This window comes from Lissotriton helveticus, chromosome 2_2, assembly GCF_964261635.1.
Source record: "Lissotriton helveticus chromosome 2_2, aLisHel1.1, whole genome shotgun sequence".
In the NCBI taxonomy this organism is placed as follows: Eukaryota; Metazoa; Chordata; class Amphibia; order Caudata; family Salamandridae; genus Lissotriton; species Lissotriton helveticus.
The window spans coordinates 114089066-114109733 of NC_136060.1; the positions used below are offsets into that span (position 1 = coordinate 114089066).

The 20668-nt window shown below is 42.9% G+C and overlaps 1 protein-coding gene across 3 annotated transcripts in view; it reads left to right on the forward strand.

The window, feature by feature from the left end:
- The first annotated feature begins 17329 nt into the window (after window positions 1-17329).
- NMU (neuromedin U) overlaps window positions 17330-20668 on the forward strand; it is a 482937-nt gene continuing 479598 nt past the window's right edge. For all 3 annotated transcript variants that reach the window (XM_078678177.1, XM_078678179.1, XM_078678178.1), the window contains exon 1: window positions 17330-17601. In XM_078678177.1, the coding sequence (XP_078534303.1) occupies window positions 17457-17601 (145 nt within the window). In that variant the 5' untranslated portion in view covers window positions 17330-17456. The remainder of the gene's footprint in view (window positions 17602-20668) is intronic.

Below are 20668 nucleotides of genomic sequence, written 5' to 3' on the forward strand. Positions count from 1 at the left end.
ATAGTGAAGGAGTATATATTACTACTCTAACTCCAGGGGGGTGTAATAGTAGGGTAATTGTTGGATAGTGAGGGGGTATACATTACTATTCTAACTCCAGGAGGGTGTAATAGTAGGGTAAGTGTGGGATAGTGTAGGGGTATAAATTACTATTCAAAATCCAGGGGAGTGTAATAGGAGGGTAAGTGTTGGATAGTGTAGGGGTATAAATTACTATTCTAACTCCAGGGGGGTGTTATAGTAGGGTAAGTGTTAGATAGTGTAGGGGTATAAATTACTATTCTAACTCCAGGGGGTGTAATAGTAGGGTAAGTGTGGGATAGTGTAGGGGTATAAATTACTATTCTTACTTCTGGGAGTGTAATAGTAGGGTAAGTGTTGGATAGTGTAGGGGTATAAATTACTATTTTAACTCCAGGAGGGCGTAATAGTAGGGTAAGTGTTGGATAGTGTAGGGGTATAATATACTATTCAAACACCAGGGGGGTGTAATAGTAGGGTAAGTGTTGGATAGTGGAGGGGTATAAACTACTATTCCAACTCCAGGGGGGTGTAATAGTAGGGTAAGTGTTGGATAGTGGAGGGGTATAAATTACTATTCTAACTCCATGGGGGTGTAATAGTAGGGTAAGTGTTGGATAGTGTAGTTATTTAAATTACTATTCTGACTCCAGGGGGGTGTAATAGTAGGGTAAGTGTGGGATAGTGTAGGGGTATAAATTACTATTCAAACTTCAGGGGAGTGTAATAGTAGGGTAAGTGTTGGATAGTGTAGGGGTATAAATTACTATTCTAACTCCAGGGGGGTGTAATAGTAGGGTAAGTGTTAGAAAGTGTAGGGGTATAAATTACTATTCTAACTCCAGGGGGGTGTAATAGTAAGGTAAGTGTTGAATAGTGTAGGGGGTATAAATTACTATTCTAACTCCAGGGAGGTGTAATAGTAGGGTAAGTGTTAGATAGTGTAGGGGTATAAATTACTAGTCTTACTCCAGGGGAGTGTAATAGTAGGGTGAGTGTTGGATAGTGTAGGGGTATAAATTACTATTCTAACTCCAGGGGGTGTAATGGTAGGGTAAGTGTTGGATAGTGAAGGAGTATACATTACTATTCTAACTCCAGGGGGTATAATAGCAGGGTAAGTGTTGGATAGTGGAGGAGTATAAATTACTATTCTAACTCCAGGGGGGTGTAATAGTAGGGTAAGTGTGGGATAGTTTAGGGGTATAAATTACTATTCAAAATCCAGGGGAGTGTAATAGTAGGGTAAGTGTGGGATAGTGTAGGGGTATAAATTACTATCCTTACACCAGGGGGGTGTAATAGTAGGGTAAGTGTTGGATAGTGGAGGGGTATAAATTACTATTCTAACTCCAGGGGGTGTAATAGTAGGGTAAGTGTCGGATAGTGAAGGAGTATAAATTACTATTCTAACTCCAGGGGGGTGTAATAGCAGGGTAAGTGTTGGGTAGTGAAGAAGTATATATTACTACTCTAACTCCAGGGGGGTGTAATAGTAGGGAAATTGTTGGATAGTGAGGGGGTATACATTACTATTCCAACTCCAGGAGGGTGTAATAGTAGGGTAAGTGTGGGATAGTGTAGGGGTATAAATTACTATTCAAAATCCAGGGGAGTGTAATAGTAGGGTAAGTGTTGGATAGTGTAGGGGTGTAAATTACTATTCTAACTCCAGGGGGGTGTAATAGTAGGGTAAGTGTTAGATAGTGTAGGGGTATAAATTACTATTCTAACTCCAGGGGGTGTAATAGTAGGGTAAGTGTTGGATAGTGAAGAAGTATATATTACTACTCTAACTCCAGGGGGTGTAATAGTAGGGTAATTGTTGGATAGTGAGGGGGTATACATTACTATTCTAACTCCAGGAGGGTGTAATAGTAGGGTAAGTGTGGGATAGTGTAGGGGTATACATTACTATTCAAAATCCAGGGGAGTGTAATAGTAGGGTAAGTGTTGGATAGTGTAGTGGTATAAATTACTATTCTAACTCCAGGGGGGTGTAATAGTAGGGTAGTTAGATAGTGTAGGGGTATAAATTACTATTCTAACTCCAGGGGGTGTAATAGTAGGGTAAGTGTGGGATAGTGTAGGGGTATAAATTACTATTCTTACTTCTGGGAGTGTAATAGTAGGGTAAGTGTTGGATAGTGTAGGGGTATAAATTACTATTTTAACTCCAGGAGGGTGTAATAGTAGGGTAAGTGTTGGATAGTGTAGGGGTATAATTTACTATTCTAACACCAGGGGGGTGTAATAGTAGGGTAAATGTTGGATAGTGGAGGGGTATAAACTACTATTCCAACTCCAGGGGGGTGTAATAGTAGGATAAGTGTTGGATAGTGGAGGGGTATAAATTACTATTCTAACTCCATGGGAGTGTAATAGTAGGGTACGTGTTGGATAGTGTAGTCATTTAAATTACTATTCTAACTCCAGGGGGGTGTAATAGTAGGGTAACTGTGGGATAGTGTAGGGTTATACATTACTATTCAAACTTCAGGGGAGTGTAATAGTAGGGTAAGTGGTGGATAGTGTAGGGGTATAAATTACTATTCTAACTCCAGGGGGGTGTAATAGTAGGGTAAGTGTTAGAAAGTGTAGGGGTATAAATTACTATTCTAACTCCAGGGGGTGTAATAGTAGGGTAAGTGTTAGATAGTGTAGGGGTATAAATTACTAGTCTTACTCCAGGGGAGTGTAATAGTAGGGTGAGTGTTGGATAGTGTAGGAGTATAAATTACTATTCTAACTCCATGGGGTGTAATAGTAGGGTAAGTATTGGATAGTGAAGGAGTATACATTACTATTCTAACTCCAGGGGGTATAATAGCAGGGTAAGTAATGGATAGTTGAGGAGTATAAATTACTATTCTAACTCCAGGGGGGTGTAATAGTAGGGTAAGTGTTGGATAGTGTAGGGGAATAAATTACTATTCTAACTTCAGGGGGGTGTAATAGTAGGGTAAGTGTGGGATAGTTTAGGGGTATAAATTACTATTCAAAATCCAGGGGAGTGTAATAGTAGGGTAAGTGTGGGATAGTGTAGGGGTATAAATTACTATCCTTACACCAGGGGGGTGTAATAGTAGGGTAAGTGTTGGATAGTGGAGGGGTATAAATTACTATTCTAACTCCAGGGGGTGTAATAGTAGGGTAAGTATTGGATAGTGGAGGAGTATAAATTACTATTCTAACTCCAGGGGGTGTAATAGTAGGGTAAGTGTGGGATTGTGTAAGGGTATACATTACTATTCTAATTCCAGGGGGTGTAAAAGAAGAGTAAGTGTTGGATAGAGGAGGAATATAAATTACTATTCCAACTCCAGGGGGGTATAAAAGTGGAATAAGTGTTGGATAGTGTAGGGGTATAAATTACTATTCTAACTCCATTGGGGTGTAATAGTAGGGTAAGTTTTGGATAGTGTAGGAGTATAAACTACTATTGTAACTCCAAAGGGGTGTAATAGTAGGTTACGTGTTGGATAGTGGAGGAGTATAAATTACTATTTCACTCCAGGGGAGTGTAATAGTAGGGTAAGTGTTGGATAGTGGAGGGGTATAAATTACTATTCTAACTCCATGGGGGTGTAATAGTAGGGTAAGTGTTGGATAGTGTAGTGGTTAAATTACTATTCTAACTCCAGGGGGTGTAATAGTAGGGTAAGTGTGGGATAGTGTAGGGGTTTAAATTACTATTCAAACTCCAGGGGGGTGTAAAAGTAGGGGATGTTTTGGATAGTGGAGGAGTATAAATTACTTTTCTAACTCCAGGAGTTTGTAATAGTAGGGTATGTGTTGGATAGTGGAGGAGTATAAATTACTAGTGGAGGAGTTAATATTTCTTAAAATAAATCATAAAATATTTATATATATGAATTGTTTCATTACTCGAGTATTAAAAAAAAATAAAACATCACGTTTTACAAAAAAAAACACGTTTTACAAAAAAATAAAACATTAAAATTAAAAAAGTCATGAAACAATTAAATAAGTACTCAAGTATTAAAATTAATACTAGAGTACCAATCAAGTCATTAAAATTAGATTTAGATTTAATTAACTGTCTTGTTGATAAAATTAAAATTATTATACAAAAAGTATTTTTAAAAAATAATTATAGAGTAATTATAATTCAATTAAAATATTCAAAACATTATTTAACATTTAACATTTTTAAAAATATATATATTTTTTTTAAAAATAATCATTTCTAAAAGTATTTACTTTTATTAATTTTCAAAATACTCTAGTATTAAAATTAATACTCAAAAATAAATCAAATTATCAAAAAGTAGTTTAAATAATTATCTAATTAATAAAAAGAAAAAGTTAACAAAAACATTTTTTAATTAATATTTTTAAAATAAATATAACATAATTAATATAATATTTTTTTTTTAGATGAATTAAAAACTTACCCATAAATGCGATGTAATGGCATGCGTTGTAATGACATCTGCGTTGTAATGGCATGCGTTGTAATGGCATGCGTTGTAATGGATCTTGTGTTGTAAAAGTTGCGTTGTAATGGTAGTGCGTTGTAAAAGTTGCGTTGTGATGGTTGTTCCCCCCCACCGGTACCTCCACTAAGCGCCACTGCGCTGCATTGCAGAGAGGTGGCCCAGGCCACGCCCCTTTTTACACCACTCTACAACGCAGCTCTGTGGCCCTTACTGGAGGTAAGTGGTGGGCTAGTTGGACCCCAGGGACCTTCAGGATTGAAGAGGAATTAAATCCTCAACGTAAAACATGCCACAGGGCATGTTTGCACACATGTCAGCTCAGGCTTAGTTCCCTCCCTTCACCACTGTGCAACCGCGCCCGTGGCGCGTTTTAATTTGGGGGGTTAAGTTCCTTTGAATTCTGAGGGTCCCTGGGGTGCAACTAGCCCACCAGGTACCTCCAGTAACCGCCACAGAGCTGCCTTGCAGAGAGGTGTAAAAAGGGGTGTGGCCTCTGAACACATCTCTGCAACGCATCTCCCTGGCACATACTTGAGGTACCTGATGGGCTAGTTGGCCCCCAGGAACCCTCAGCATTTGAGGGGAATTAATTCCCCAACTTTAAACACGCCACGGGGCCCGTTTACTGAGTGTTGCTGGGAGGGGGTGGGGCTTAGCTCCGATGCCGGCTTTTTTAAAAGAAAATTTTTTAAGAAGGGTAGCTGGGTGACCCCCCTTCTTTTGCCTTTTTTTGTACCCTGGGGGACCCAATCCCCCGGGGCCTGGCCCCCTTTTAAAAAAAAATGTAAAATGTCAATGGGAGGTGGGCCACGTGGGCCCTCCTCCCGTGGCCAATTCCGGCCCCGGGGACTCCATCCCCAGGGCATGGCCAAAAATATTGTTTTTTTTATAGGAAGGGGTGCTGCATGGCCCCCCTCCTAAGGCCTCTATTGGCCCCAGGGACCCCATCCCCCGTGGCCCGCCTTTATTTAATAATTTTGGGGGGGAGGGGGGCCGCGTGGCCCCAGGAACCCCATCCCCGAGGCCTGGCCATCATTTATTATTATTTTTGTGAAGGATGCCGTGTGGCCCCTTCCTCAGGCCAAATATGGCCCCGGTATCCCCGGGGTCTAGCCGCTCCTTTTTTTTTTTACACAGGGGAGGGGGCTGCGTGGCCCCCCTTCTGGGCCACTTATAGCCCTGGGGACCCCATCCCCCTGGGCTGGCCCTCTCTTTGGGGACCATGGGGGGCCCCAATGCCCCCACAGTCCCTGCCGGCTCCCCCCATCCTGCGGGAGCCGGCATTTCTTTTCCACATGGGGAGCTGCTGACATGCAGCTCCCCGCTGACATGCAGCTCCCCGTGTGGAAAAGCAATCTGCTTTGCTTCATTGAAGCAAAGCAGATTGCAATGACAGGGTGGGAGCAGTGAGGCTCCCGCCCTGTCATTGCAAACAGCAGTGTCCCGGGGTGGGTACCCTGGGACACTGCAGGAGCCGGCCCTGGGGGGTGGCGGTCCCCAGGGCCATCACTGGCTCCAGGAGGAGGGCCGCGCATCCCCCCTCCTAACCAATGCACAGTCCCGGGCGTGGTGGTCCCCAGGGCTCTGCAGTCCATAACAGACCCCCAGATTTGAATATTAGTACGCCATTGGCGGTGACTGTCCCCGGGGGGTGTAGGGGGTCTTGAGCTCCCCACACAGGTTTACTGATTTTTTTAAAAAGCCCCGGGGGAGGCGGTCCCTTGGGCAGCGGGAGGGCTGTGTGCCCCCGCAAATAATGAATGAAAGCCCCACGGGTGGCAGTCCCTGGGGGTTGGGGGGTCCTTAGAGGCCCCTGCACGCATTGAAAATTAGCCCCTGGGTCTCCGGGGCTGCAAGGGGGCTGCGTGCCCCCCGCAACTAATTAACCAAGCCACGGGGAGGTGGCAGTCCCCGGGGCCTGACCCTCTCGGGGGCTTCAATCCAACAAAGCGTGGGAGCCCGCGCTTCATTTTTTTTTTTTGGTCCGGATTCGCGCACCCAGTGCAAATTTGGCCAATTTTTTTAATGCTTTTTTGGGCCCTGAGGGTCCTTGTGGGACCCCCTGAGCAGGCCTAGGGTGTCAGGGTGTGCCCCCTTTTCTTGTTTTTCGTGTTTGTTTTTCGCTTTTCTTGTTCCTCTGTTACCTATCTATATGTCTATATATCAAACTATATATCGAAACTTTTATTTTTTTCATTTTCTCAGCAACTACTGAACGGATTTACACCATTTAAGAAAAAGAGTTCTTTCTGAAACAAGGGCAACTTTTATTCCAAATTTGGTGTAATTCTGTTCAGCAGTTCGAGCTGTGGCCGTGTCTAAAGTTTCCTATGGGAAATGCATTTTTTCGACCTCTTATTTTTTATTTCTCAGGAACTTCTGAACGGATTTACACCATTTAACACAAATAGTTCTTTCTGAAACAAAAGCTACCTTTTTGCCAAATTTGGTGTAATTCCGTTCAGCAGTTTGGGATGTAGCTGTGTCTAAAGTTTCCTATGGAAATTAACATAGAGGAAACACGTTTTGGGTCCCACTTTTTTCTCGGCTCCCGCTTTCCAAATCACCCCAAAACTTTCAGGATAGGAGCTGACCGGAGCACCCCACTAGTTTTGAAAATTCCGCGAACATTCGTCAACCGACGCCAAAGTTATTGGGAAAAGAAAAAATGTTTTTTTAATAGAAACAAGGTCCTAACTATAACTCGTTGAAAATGCAATGTATTTTGATGTATGTGATGCACTTTTTTCGTGCATTTTAATTGTACATTTTTTGCTACTATCTTTTGAGATATAGTTTTAATCAATTTTACGTTAAAGTACTTTCATGTTATAATCCTATTATATTATTTAATTTAAATTTGTATTATAGCCTGATGAACAAAGATATTGGGGTACTTTTTGCAGTTTTATGTAGCACAAACTCAACCTGAAGGTAATGGAGCGCTTTACATGAGCACCAGTTGCATTACACAAGGACGCATTTATTTTTGGGGGTTTCGTTTTGAGGCACAGGGAGATTAAGTAATTTGCCCTGAATTACAGCATGTTGAGCCGAAGAGGAGACTCAAACCTGGCTCCCCAGTTCCATAATTGACATCTTTGCCACTAGGTGCTTAATAATATTAATTCCTATTTGTACGGCGCGAACATATCATCCCCTTAAGGGTTTCATGGCGCTGGGTGCAGTGGGGGTGAATAAGTCATCAATTGCCCAGAGTCACATGATGCTCAGCTGCAGCCAGCAATCGAACCGTGAACACTGCACTCCATATTCAGCCGCTCTGGCTGCTGCACCACACCGCTCCTTCTTAGCCTTACTTTTTGCTTGAACCATACTACACTCTTCAAATACAGCACACAAAGGTGGGGGGATACCAATCAACTCACTGAGCAATTTCCAGTCGAATGTGGAGGGTGTGTCCTAGCCCCCACATTGTTTCCCTTTTCATAAATGGGGTGATTGACTATCTATATAGGGATGGATGCGACGCACCAAAAGTGGGGGAGTGAAGAGTACCAGCCCCACTCTTCACGGATGACACCCTACTAATCTCTAAATCTCCCCATGGTTTGCAACAACTGTTTAATAATTTTATGGAATTCTGCAATGAGCATAGCTTGGTACTAAACGAGTCTTAAACAAAATATATAATCTTCTCGAAGGGGTACTCCAAGCCTCCCAAAAAGCAAATGCAGGTAGGAAATAGTCCTCTAGAGCAAGTCCATTCGCTTCACTTTCTGGGTATCCACCGAAGTTCAAAGCTAAACTGGGTGCACACATCGAAAAGGCTCAAATATCATTAGTACTACAAATGGCCCACCTAAGTAAAATTCACAAAAAAACATTGACAAGGAAAGTGGCCCCATCATTAGAAATTTACAACACCAAAATACTGGGGGAGCCCTCTACGGTGCCGAATTATGGGGTATTGGAAATACAAACTCACTCACTGCTGTAGAGAATCCGTTTTTTCGCTCAATGTTAAACCTTCCCTCTAGTACTCCCTTGGTTCCCATGTTCCTGGACTTGGGTCAAAAATTGCTATTGCAAAAGTTGGGCTATGAGCAGCTAATGTTTTGGCACCGCCTGTGGTCGGTAAATGAGCTCACTCCGTATAGAGCAGAGGCGATTGATCTCCTGAAGCGTCCCCAAGTTAACTCTATCCCATGGTTTAGTTCTCTGAAGAACCTATTGAAGACACTTGGGATGGAGGAATATTGTTACACCCCTGAAAGATTGTGTCTCATCCCAAAATGTAGAGTCAAAGAGATATACTGGAATACTATTATGGTGAAGGAGATGGTCAAACTGGTGGGTACCCTGAGCCAGGATTTTATCCATTTTTTATTTAGTCCATTTTACATGGAAACAATTGACGAAATTGGACTACCATTGGCACATAAATTGTTTATTCAATTTCGTTTTAAAACTTTACCTACCAACCTGTTGGGTAAAAAGTGGAGTAACAAGGCCACCACAGATAGACAGTGTCCTTCATGTAAGACATGCCCAGATTCATTAGTCCGCTTGCTATTTTTTTGCCCCAAATATAGAAGCTTGCGAGGCAAATGGATTGTGACGTTGTGTAAACTGATTGAACCTGGTCACTACTTAGAGGTTATAAGAATCTTAGCCACCGACACTTGCAGGGTGGTAGTCTTTAGTCTGGCCAAATTTTGGCAAGCGTTATGGATCCAACGTTTTAAATGTATTATGTCATTTTTAACCTTTGTATACCAAACTCTGGGACATTTTATGGAAAATCTTTTTTTAACTTTTAATAGTTTTAATAAGTGCTGTCCATTGCACCTTGCAAATTGTCTCTTTTACTGTTCGTAATCGTTTTTACATTATATGGCAATTTTCACTTTAAAAGATCTGTGTGATCGAAAATAAAGTTGATGATGATGATGGTTGCACCGTACTGAAACTGATTATTAAATAAGTTAGAACTCGAGATGAGTTTTTTGAAGAAAAGAGTTTTGAAGAGGCAAATGGAGGATTGTCTTCGAGTTTGTTCTTGGATGAAGAATTTTCAGGTGTAGCCAGTCTTTGCACAGTAAATTTGATCCTAGTACTAAAATGGAACAAGGGTAGAGGTAGATGAGGGAACATGTTAGCTAATCATTTGCTGCACTTTAGCGAATCAGCAAAGATGATGTGTGTTTTCCTTTATTTCATATGGTGTTTCCATCATTACAATGTGTTGTGGCCTGGCCTCTGCTTTGGTTCATCCTGTGCTGTGCAATCAATCTTCCACAGCATCTCCATAAGTTATCTTGTGGTCAGCTACATATTATGCAATGCATGCCTGTTCAGTGCGCAGATATGCAAGCACACCTTGCACATTTAGCAGTTCTATTTTTTAGGCTTAAGACCACTATGGAACACAATATCATAATGTGAATCGGACATATTTTATATGTTCATACTTTTTGAGCAACTATTGTAAGTACAAGCATCTATCATCATGATAATGTGACAGTGTCAGAAAAGTTGAGGAATAGTGTGATTTTGTATATTTAAATCGACCAACCTTTTTTAAAATATTAAAGTGGATAGGATTGTAGAAATGAAAAGTGTCCATTTTGATGGTTACAGACAAAAATCAGCAGAGAACTTTTTGCAGCATTTTGGCAACTGGTCGACAGATAACCAAAAACTTTGAGAGCCATTGCCATCCCGTGTTCTGTCTATAACATGACAGGGAAACGTGACTGCTTATCTTATCTAGCATTATATTTCATTGTATGGCTACTATTCCTTTACAAACCGCAGGAAGTTTAGAAATTGAAGAGGGGACAAGTTAATCAAAGAGAAAGATGTTTAAAATATTCCCCATACAACATACCTGTTGTGGTTATTGACACTGTCTCTTTAATAGAACTTCACCAGCTTTGCTTTCTTGATGTCATTATAAGAATGTTATGTTTTCTTCTCAAGAAGCAGTTACTGTAGCCTGCTATTCTACTGTTGATGGTTGTACCATTAAAGCTCTCTCTACAACTGAACCTGTTTATGAGCTTTTATCACTGGCGACGAGGGTCAAGGCTTGATTGGGGACAAGCACCTACAACCATCAACTCCCCTACCTTTGGAATTTTAATTTGGACTTGGATTTTCCTAATTTTCGTTTTCTGGCTATTGGATTACATTGGATGCTCTGAACACTGCATTTATTTGGACTTGGTCTCTGGATCATCTTCTACCTACTTATGTTATCGCTTTTATCTCATTGGATTACATACTCCAGGACTTTATACTTCAATTTGGGCTGATCGCTATGGAAAATATGGAAACTAAACTACTTAAGGAAGCTTCACTAAACTAATTGAATTGTATGCTGAAATTGCTGAATTTGGTCCCAACGAGGAACACGCATTATCTTAAAAATCAGGTACTTTTGCCTTGTTTCCCTGACTCACCGTTGCCCCTTGTTGCTGTTTGAATTTACTTCGCGCTCCTAACTGCGCGAGTACCACCATCTCCTCGTTCCATTTCATCACCCTGGCTGCCTAAGACGAGCGTCTGCCACTGCGCGAGCACCATCTTCAACCAAGCGTGTGACTCAGCGCGAGTACCAACCTTCTTCTCGTTTCACTGCCTGGCTGGTGCTCAGACTTCTGTCGCCTGACGCCTCACGTCTGACGCCTTACGTGTGACGTCATCACGCGGCAGCCATCTTAAAGTCCCCTAGCAACCACGCCGATGCGCAAGGCAGCGCACATTGTTTACCATAACCACGGATTTGACTTCCTAGCAACCACGCCGGTGCGCACGGCAGCGCACATTCTTTACCGCAATTACAGATTTCGTTACGCCGATGCACACGGCTGTGCATATTAATCATTGCATTCTAACTACCACGCTGATGTACACAGCAGAACCCTTCGCCTAACAAAAAACTTCGTTTTCCACACTGATGTGCACAGCAGCATTTCTAGCTACCACGCTGATGTGCACAGCAGAACTCTTCGCCTAACAAAACTTTGTTTTTCACGCTGATGCGCACAGCAGCACTATATATCATATCAATCTTTCTCCTTGCTCTTTTCTCCTGGTTAATATACACTACAGCATACTATGCTTGATTTGGACAGCTTATTCTATTCATAGGTATTGTATTCACTTGTTTATATATATTTTCACTGTTATTGCATTACAATTTGCTGTAATATATATATATATATATCTTTCTTTTCATAATTATGGCTACTACTTCTAGCATGTCGCTGCCACCTCCATTTCTTTCAGAAGAAGGTGAACCTATTCTTCCTTGGAAGAGATGGAGGAATTTGTTTGATTCTTACTTAGTGGCCATTGGAGGAGAGAAGTTTTCAGCTTTCAGAAAACAAGCCATTTTATTGCACAATTTAGGTGTTGAAGGTAGGCACACATATGATAGTATGGACACTATACCCATTGGTGGGGCGGATGGTGAACCTACCGACATTTTCGAAATGTCTATGACTATGTTAGAACAGTACTTTGGCCCTAGGATTAATGTTGTTTTAGAGCGACATAGATTTTTTACTCGAGTTCAAGGCGCTCGTGAGCGTGTGGGAACCTATGTTGCTGCTCTAAAAACTCTTTCACGCACATGTGATTTTGGTGATCTCTCGGAATCTCTTGTCAGAGATCAACTCGTTCGATGCACGAACAGTTCTAGAGTACAAGAAAAGCTATTGTCAAGAAATCCCACACTAAAAGATGCGCTAGATATTGTAGAAGGTATGGAAAACACTTCTACATGGGTCAAAGAAATAAGAAAAAATAAAGAGGATGAGAGTCAAACTGTTAGTGATCACAAGAAAAAAGTTCCTGACTCTGTGCATATGTTAGCAGAAGAAGAAATCTCTGAATGTCAGGAGGTTGCCAAAGTTAGTGCTGGACCCAAGGGAAAATCTTTTCAAAAGAATCCATCCCTACAGAAAAGTTTTTCTGAGACACGTCCTTCTTCTTCTAGAGAATCCATTAACTCCAGAGAACAGGATTCTCGTCAACAACGTTCTTTCCTTAACCAAAAAATGCGTTGTTTTAGGTGTGGAAGTTCCTTTCATACGTCCAGTTTTCCGCAATGTTTTGCTAAAGACAGTATTTGTAACAATTGTGGTATCAAAGGGCACTATGCACGTGTATGCAGGTCTGGTAAAAAGAGAGAAAACAACGAACCGAATTCTGATATTGTACGAACAGTCATTGTTTCTAGTGTTAGTGAAGGCATGGTTGATGTTGAACATATATATATGCCATTTTGTGATATTGCTATTGACAAATTCGTATTCAAACTCATGGCTGACTCATAATCATAATGTTCTTGAAGAAGTTTTGAAGCCTTTGTGGCCAGTGAGAGATGATTTAACTTTTATTCAGGATAATTTGATGAGAGGTGACAGAGTGGTGCCTCCAACTGAATTGAGAGAGAGAATCATAAACATAGCTCATGAAGGACATTTGGGCAGGAATCTCACAAAAGCTCGTATAAGGGAAAGATACTGGTGGCCTGGTATGGACAACATGGTGGAAGCTGTTGTCAAGAATTGTCATTTGTGTGCTGTCAATGACAAATCACGCACCACTAATCAATCTCCTTTGTCACCAGTTGAAGTGCCTGTGGCTGTATGGACCAAATTGGGCCTGGACATTGCAGGTCCGTTTGAACTTATGCCTGCACATGAAAGGTTTATTGTGTTACTAGTTGATTTTACTTCTAAATGGGTCGTTTCCAAATACATGGGCGTGGTAAATTCTAGAACTGTGATTGAGTTTTTGAAGGAGGTGTTTGGATCAGAGGGCATTCCTAAAATACTACTCACTGACAATGGAGTACAGTTCACCTCCAGAGAGATGGATGATTTCTTGAAAGACCTAGGCATCATCCATCAGAAGACAGCTCTCTATTCTCCACAAGCTAATGGCCTCACAGAAAGAATGAATAGAGTAGTGAAGAGTTGTGCACAGAGAGCTTTGGAATCCAAAGTCTCTTTTAACAGTGTTTTAAGAGAGACGTGGTGGGCACACCGCACAACTCCCAATGCTGTCATGCAAAGATCACCTTTCGAGGCCTTGAGAGGTAGATTGGCTTATTCCAAACTCAATCCTACCTGGCTCCCTGAAAAAGGAAGTGATGACAGTATTGAAAGAGAAGTGAGAAGGAGAGGAGCGTTGAGAAATTATCAACAAAAGTATAAACAACGCTACGACACTAAAATGCATGTAAAATTTAGGAAGTGGAATATTGGTGATTGTGTTCTAGTGAAAAAATCCAAGTGTGGTCTTAAAGGTACTTCAAACTTCACTGGTCCTTTCACCATTATATCCATCAAGAAGAATGTTGTCACCTTAGACAATGGTTGTACTTGGAATATGTCTAAATTAGCCAAGTGCGATGCTGCTAAGTTCCAATCCACTAGCAGTCCCAATTCTACTTGCACTCCTAGTGTTACCTCCTCTCCCTGTTTCCAAAGAACTGTTTCTGGGAGAACTTCACATTTTCCTCAGAAATTTGATGATTTTGTAATGTATTAAAATTCAATGATTCTGAAATGCTTTAAGTATAGTTTTAGGTTTATCCTTTCTTTTTATATTATTGGTGAGGGGATGTGTTGTGGTTATTGACACTGTCTCTTTAATAGAACTTCACCAGCTTTGCTTTCTTGATGTCATTATAAGAATGTTATGTTTTCTTCTCAAGAAGCAGTTACTGTAGCCTGCTATTCTACTGTTGATGGTTGTACCATTAAAGCTCAATTTGATGAGAGGTGACAGAGTGGTGCCTCCAACTGAATTGAGAGAGAGAATCATAAACATAGCTCATGAAGGACATTTGGGCAGGAATCTCACAAAAGCTCGTATAAGGGAAAGATACTGGTGGCCTGGTATGGACAACATGGTGGAAGCTGTTGTCAAGAATTGTCATTTGTGTGCTGTCAATGACAAATCACGCACCACTAATCAATCTCCTTTGTCACCAGTTGAAGTGCCTGTGGCTGTATGGACCAAATTGGGCCTGGACATTGCAGGTCCGTTTGAACTTATGCCTGCACATGAAAGGTTTGTTGTGTTACTAGTTGATTTTACTTCTAAATGGGTCGTTTCCAAATGCATGGGCGTGGTAAATTCTAGAACTGTGATTGAGTTTTTGAAGGAGGTGTTTGGATCAGAGGGCATTCCTAAAATACTACTCACTGACAATGGAGTACAGTTCACCTCCAGAGAGATGGATGATTTCTTGAAAGACCTAGGCATCATCCATCAGAAGACAGCTCTCTAAAAAATGACGTAAGCAATATAAAACTATTTTCACATGAAGATACACGTTTCGGGACTATATTTATTATATATTATTATTTGAAACTAAACAGAAAAAATAGACATTTCATATTTAGCATCAACAAGCATTTTAAAATGTGCTTACTACTAAAACCCCCAAAACTTCATACCTCATTCTATGTGAGTAATTTCCTTGGGGGAGACTCTGATGGTAATTAGGATCTGTTACATCGTCGATACATTCATTAGGTTGTTTTCGTTTCCACACGTTTAGCAACGTGCACATGGTATGTAGGCTTGCTCGTTATTTGGGTGCGTGCTTTTGCTCTAGGTCGGGACCTGCATCTCTTTCTGTTTTCACTGCTGAGGAAGCCATTGATTTGCAGACTGTCCTAATGCCACAAGTGAGGAACAGGAGCCTCCGTGTGTCGTTTCCTTTCCTCATTAAGATGGATGGGAGATCGGAGGCTTCATGTGGCCCTATATGACATCGACGTGTCCCATTGACCACATTTCTATTTGACAAAGGGAGAAGGGTCGTGCGCCGGTGTGGCACCTATGGACCCAATAAACTACACCCCCAGCGTTTGAAAAAACTGTATGCAGGAGGAATAAGCTATTTGTGCAAATTATCTTCTAAATGGCGTATTTCGAACATAACAGGTCACGCTCAAAGGTAAAATTAATCTATCAGATGTTTTTTTGTGCCGTTTTATTGAGCACGAACTCGACGCGTAGGTATTGGAGCGCTTTACAAGCACTAGTTACAGTGCACGAGGACATGTTAATTTGTGGTAGTCACGGGGAGATTAGGTGATTTGCCCAGAATCACAAGATGTTGAGGCGACGCCGAGACTCGAATCTGGTCCCCACCTGTTCTAAATTCGGTAGCTCTTGCCGTTACGCCACATCCGTTAAGGAAGGTGCCTTGTCGCAGAACCCAGGAAAACTGTTCATTTTACGTAGGGATTTTATGACAGCTACATAGAGCATAAAAAGTAGGTTTCCCTTGTTCTCAATTGTAATTAGAATTCGATGGACGGAGAAGGCATGGAGATCTCCCGCTTTCAAATGGGTGACATGTCCACTAGAAGAACCCTGTTTTAAATATAGCACGAGAAAGATCTCCGTCGCCGTCCTTCCTTTAGATGTGCAGGGCACAGCGACTAAGGAGCAAGCATTAGACCCTGGAGTTTCCTCGTTGGTATCTGTTTCCCTAATTGGTCACTTTGTGTGATCCTGGACAGATCAAGTTTTCCCAACGCGCCTTAGTTCCGTTACCTGCCTCGGCGTGCAAAGCAACGTTGCTTATAATGTTGGGCGAATGGAGTAATATATTGCCTGGCATGGAATTTAAACCACTGTTTAAATATATGAATAGTTACATAGTTGCATCCAGCTTGTATAGCGCACGGGGAACATCCGTAACAACGAGGCAAGAGCCAGGACTTCCGGAAGCCCGCAAGCCGAACAACGATAATAACTGTACGTGTTATCCGTGCATAAAGTTCTATCTGATTTCAATTAACGTCATACAAATGAAAAGAATTAACTTTTGGGCTTCTGGCGTCGTGCTGTAGGACAGTAAAACTGTAAAAAATGCAGAGTTTAAAACAATTAGAATGGCAAAAACACCAGAAGAAAGGCGCTTGTTCCACAACAATACTTTGATGTACAAACTGCATGTACTGCAATAATTAAACCGATTACCGAAACTATATGTTAATGCTATTACAAGTATGTTTGGCAGTACACATTTTTGAAAAATATGCTTTTCTAAAACCCATCGAAACAGTTACCAAACGGTTGGAATATGTCTATTACAACAGCACTTTTGCAAGTACTCCGCCTTGGATCAATGAGGCAGAGAGGTCTGGCTACTGCTTGTATGCAACATAAGCCCCAAAATACCCAACAACAAGAACATTTGCAGAACGTCTGATATGTGTATGTTATCACTGCCAATGATTGGAATTGAAACTATTTGAAGAGGGATATTGTATAGCAAAGTCCAGAAACGGCAATATTTTTGTGAAAAAAATTGATTTAACCTTTGCAGGCGAAGGGATGGACATCCGTAGGAGACAGAACTGGAATACAGTACAAATGTAAAAAGTGGAAATCAGTTGTGGGTGAGAGTGTTCTCCCTAAAGAGATGGGGCTGGGAATGGTTGGGTTAATGTTCAGGGAAAGCGGAGGGAATAGGGAACCAGATGCAGTCAAATGTAGTGTGTAGCCTCCGGCGTTCCTAAACTTCCTTCCGTACTGTGGAGCTGGGTTGGGGGTTAAGGGAGTGAGAATGGGCACCGTCACCCCTACCATGAGTCACTTCTGCGTCGGTGTGACACACGGGCCCCAAGCACTGGCTGTTGACGTCCTTGCACAAAGGCACTAAGGAGGGGGGGAACCCGGGCCGTGCATGCGCAAGGAGCAAGTATGCGAGGCGCCTGGGCGGGGCTCGTGACGCGCCACTGGCCCCGCGCGCGCGGCCCACGTGCTGCGGTATTTAAAAGTTTTGGGAAGCGCGGAAACGCAAGAGACCCGAAGACAGACCAGCGAATACAGGAGTAGAGCCGAGAAGACATCAAGGGAGAGGCAGAGCAAGGGACGGTCACCCCGTGAACTGCAGGAAACGCCGATAGCAACCGCCGTGAAGCGAAGCGAGATCCAGGACCAAGGACAGCGCACTTGGCACAGATGAGAACCAGCGGCTGCAGGCACCCAGCTCGGCAGAGCCCGCACAGCGGAGCCTCCGGGCTGAGAATGCTCCTGCCGACGCCAGTATGCAGCGCCCCACTGCTCCTGCTCCTGCTCTCCGCTTACTGCTTCGGAACCTGCAGAGGTAAGGACCGAGCATCCTCTAACGCTGAGCGCGCGCTGCTCCCGCACTGCCGATATGTTCGCCTGGTTCGCATGGTGCGCGCTCCGTCTAACATGTCAGCAACGACCAGCACAGATGCGCCTGGGGCTGCCAAGTGCCCTGCGCCGGGGTTAAGACACACACATGTAGCGTTACTAGCGTACCCTTTGGTGGGCAGGGCAAAGCATCTTGAAAAGCGCCCCGGCGCTTGCTTGTCTGTTTGCAGGGGCAGTACACCAAACCTCATGCAAACCATTTCCCCCCACTCAGGTGGCATGCCCCAGTTGAAACCCGTCCTCAGGTGGCCCGGTTCTCAGATACCTGCTTACGAAGCTGGCGGTGGACTCTGCTGATTGTAAACCGTACAACATTAAAACTATACTCATCTCGCAACTTCTAAAAGTGGTCGATGGGCCAGCACTAAGTGGGATGGCTGAGGCGTTCTCGCTGGAGCTGTCCAGCAGGCGTCCTCGCAGAGGTGTATCGCGAAGCACAGCCGAGGATGGCTGAGAACTGGCAAACGCCGGCTGCGTCTTCGTCCTGACATATGGCAAATCTCGGCAGATGGCCAAATCCTGGCATTTCCGTCCAAGTTATCACAGACAATACCGCGCAGTAGGTGCCACCCCGTCTGCCTGTCCCACCTCTGCCCTAACTGAAAAGGGATACTTTAACAACACTTCCATGTGCGGAAGCTTTAAGGGCAGCTTGCACCGTGTCCCCTCGCGTACTTGCATTGCTTTCTCTTCGTCCTGTCCTGATAGCACCGATAACTGTGCCTAATCTCTGCAATTCATGGAAACGTTTCATACCCTTATAACAAGGAACACCCATCCTTACCCATTAACCATGCCACACTTAGTTCAGGTATCCAGTGCAACGTCGATGAGTTTGTTAATCTAACATCAGTAATCTCGGTAGAGAGCAACAACGAAAATGACTGCCAGGTACTTGAGTTACCCAGGGCTTCACTGCAGAAGGGGATGAGGCCACCACCCCACCTCTGAAATATTGACTGTTTGTAGCTTCAGCCCTCCTAACCTCCTCCCATTGAATCTGGAGGGCAGGCGAGAGTGTCTGCGTACCCCTGTATAAAGCAAGAATGCAGCTGGAGGCTCGTTGTTATAAGACTTATAATAACATGCCATGAGAGTAGGCCAGGCGAGCGCCCCCTGCAGGGCTGGCTTTTAGATAGATGATGTTTTTGATATGTTTAGGGTTTGTGGCTCTCGGAGGCCCTGCAGTGTTTCGTTTTGTGTAGTTGCTGATTGTTGAGCAGGTTATGCAGTCACGTGCCCCAGTCTTTCAAAAGTAAGAACAATTAAAACACGTGTTTATTGGTTACATTGCTTTCACAAAGTGACGAAACCTGGAGTATCCAAAACGAGTTGTAAGTGTTGGGTTTTCAATTTAAAAGTTACTACTCTTGCCCACCTGGGATTCAAACTTGTAATCTCCTGGTCAGGCATAGGCTTCGGCTGATAACCCACATAACTTTTAAGCTATTTTACTGGTATTACAACATGTGACATGTATAGAACATACAGATCTATGCATCGGATACACAATTCTCTTGAGGGACCTTAATAATGTTGGAACCTTAGGTTACAAACAGCACCTAGTAAATTCTCACTGAGCCATCTTAAAGGGATACTGCATGAGCAGGCGACACAATTATATATGTAGCGAGTGTATTAACACATGGAACTCTTTTATAAGCCTCACCATCTGTAATGTGCACGTTATATCCATATTTCTCCAGCTGGTGCATTAACCCACTGTGTTTACACAAAGACCTCTTCATCAGATGCATAATCCCCGATCAAACTTTCTGGCACTGTGGGGGGCGTGGGACGTGAGGGTGCGAAGGAGGGGGGAGGTAGAGACATACACATCACTGCAGCTTAAGCTCAATACAAGAACACTATGAAAATTGTGACATGATCTCAACTCATTCTATGTACTATATTATAACATGGATGATACAGAAACAGAACATAAATAACTCTTATCGCACATGTAAGCGGATGACGTATTTAAATAGAGATATTATTTTTACGAATCAATGACACTGCTTTGTCAGTACACTTATGTTTGAAACCTCTGATCCTTTAGGTTACGTAGATCCTCTGAGTACTGAGATGCCAGAGCACTTCAGTTCAGGAGAGAGGTGCAAAGGATTGCAGTGTATGGTGCTGGTCAGGACAGAAGTGCTTTCTTAGATCTCTGTGGATAGTTGAGTTCTGGAAAGGCGGCTTTTGAGAGATCTGTTCAGTTTCAGCACTGGCTCACCAGTGCATACTCCAAATCAAGATCAAGGCTCATAGTGTGAGCTCCGTGAATGCCCTGGTTACTTATCTGTAATCTTCATTACTCCGAGTATTGTCTTCCTTGCCACATGAGTTCCTATCCCTCCCTCCCTGTTTGGCTATCAGCTTCATGTAGTTCTTTGGGATTGGTAGTTCTACAGGAAGTGAGGTTGGTCAACCCTCCCCTTATACTGGGTCAAGGGTGATGGATTGTAGGCGTGGGATGTTAATTTGCTTTGGAGGGTTCTGATGTGGAGCTAAAGCTCACTACGTGTCTCTGGTGGCGAGAAAGACTTACGAGGAGGTAATGGCGCTGTACTCGGATAGTGCTACTTAGTGTAGATTAGCACAGAGGTGGATGGTGTGAGCACAGTGGATGGTTTGAAATGGTACAGGATTGAGTACTGCAGGTTAGGTAACTGTGCATTGAGAGACCTCTGTGCTGTCTGCATGATGCACATCAGGCTAGAAGAGCATCATGGGTAAGAACGGTGGGTGTCTCCGTACTGGTACAGCTTTGCATGGTACCTGGGATGACTGGTTGATATTGTGGGCCACATACAATTCTGTTAATGCACCTAAACTGTGACCTGCAGTGCCCTTATCTTCCAGTACAAATATCCCCCTTATAACTTTGCTCATTCACGTGCATTGAATTGTAGTACATTGGCATTTATATAGTGCTTCCATACCTCTTGCAATATCCAAAGCGCTTTCTGAGTACTAGCACCCACTGCTCT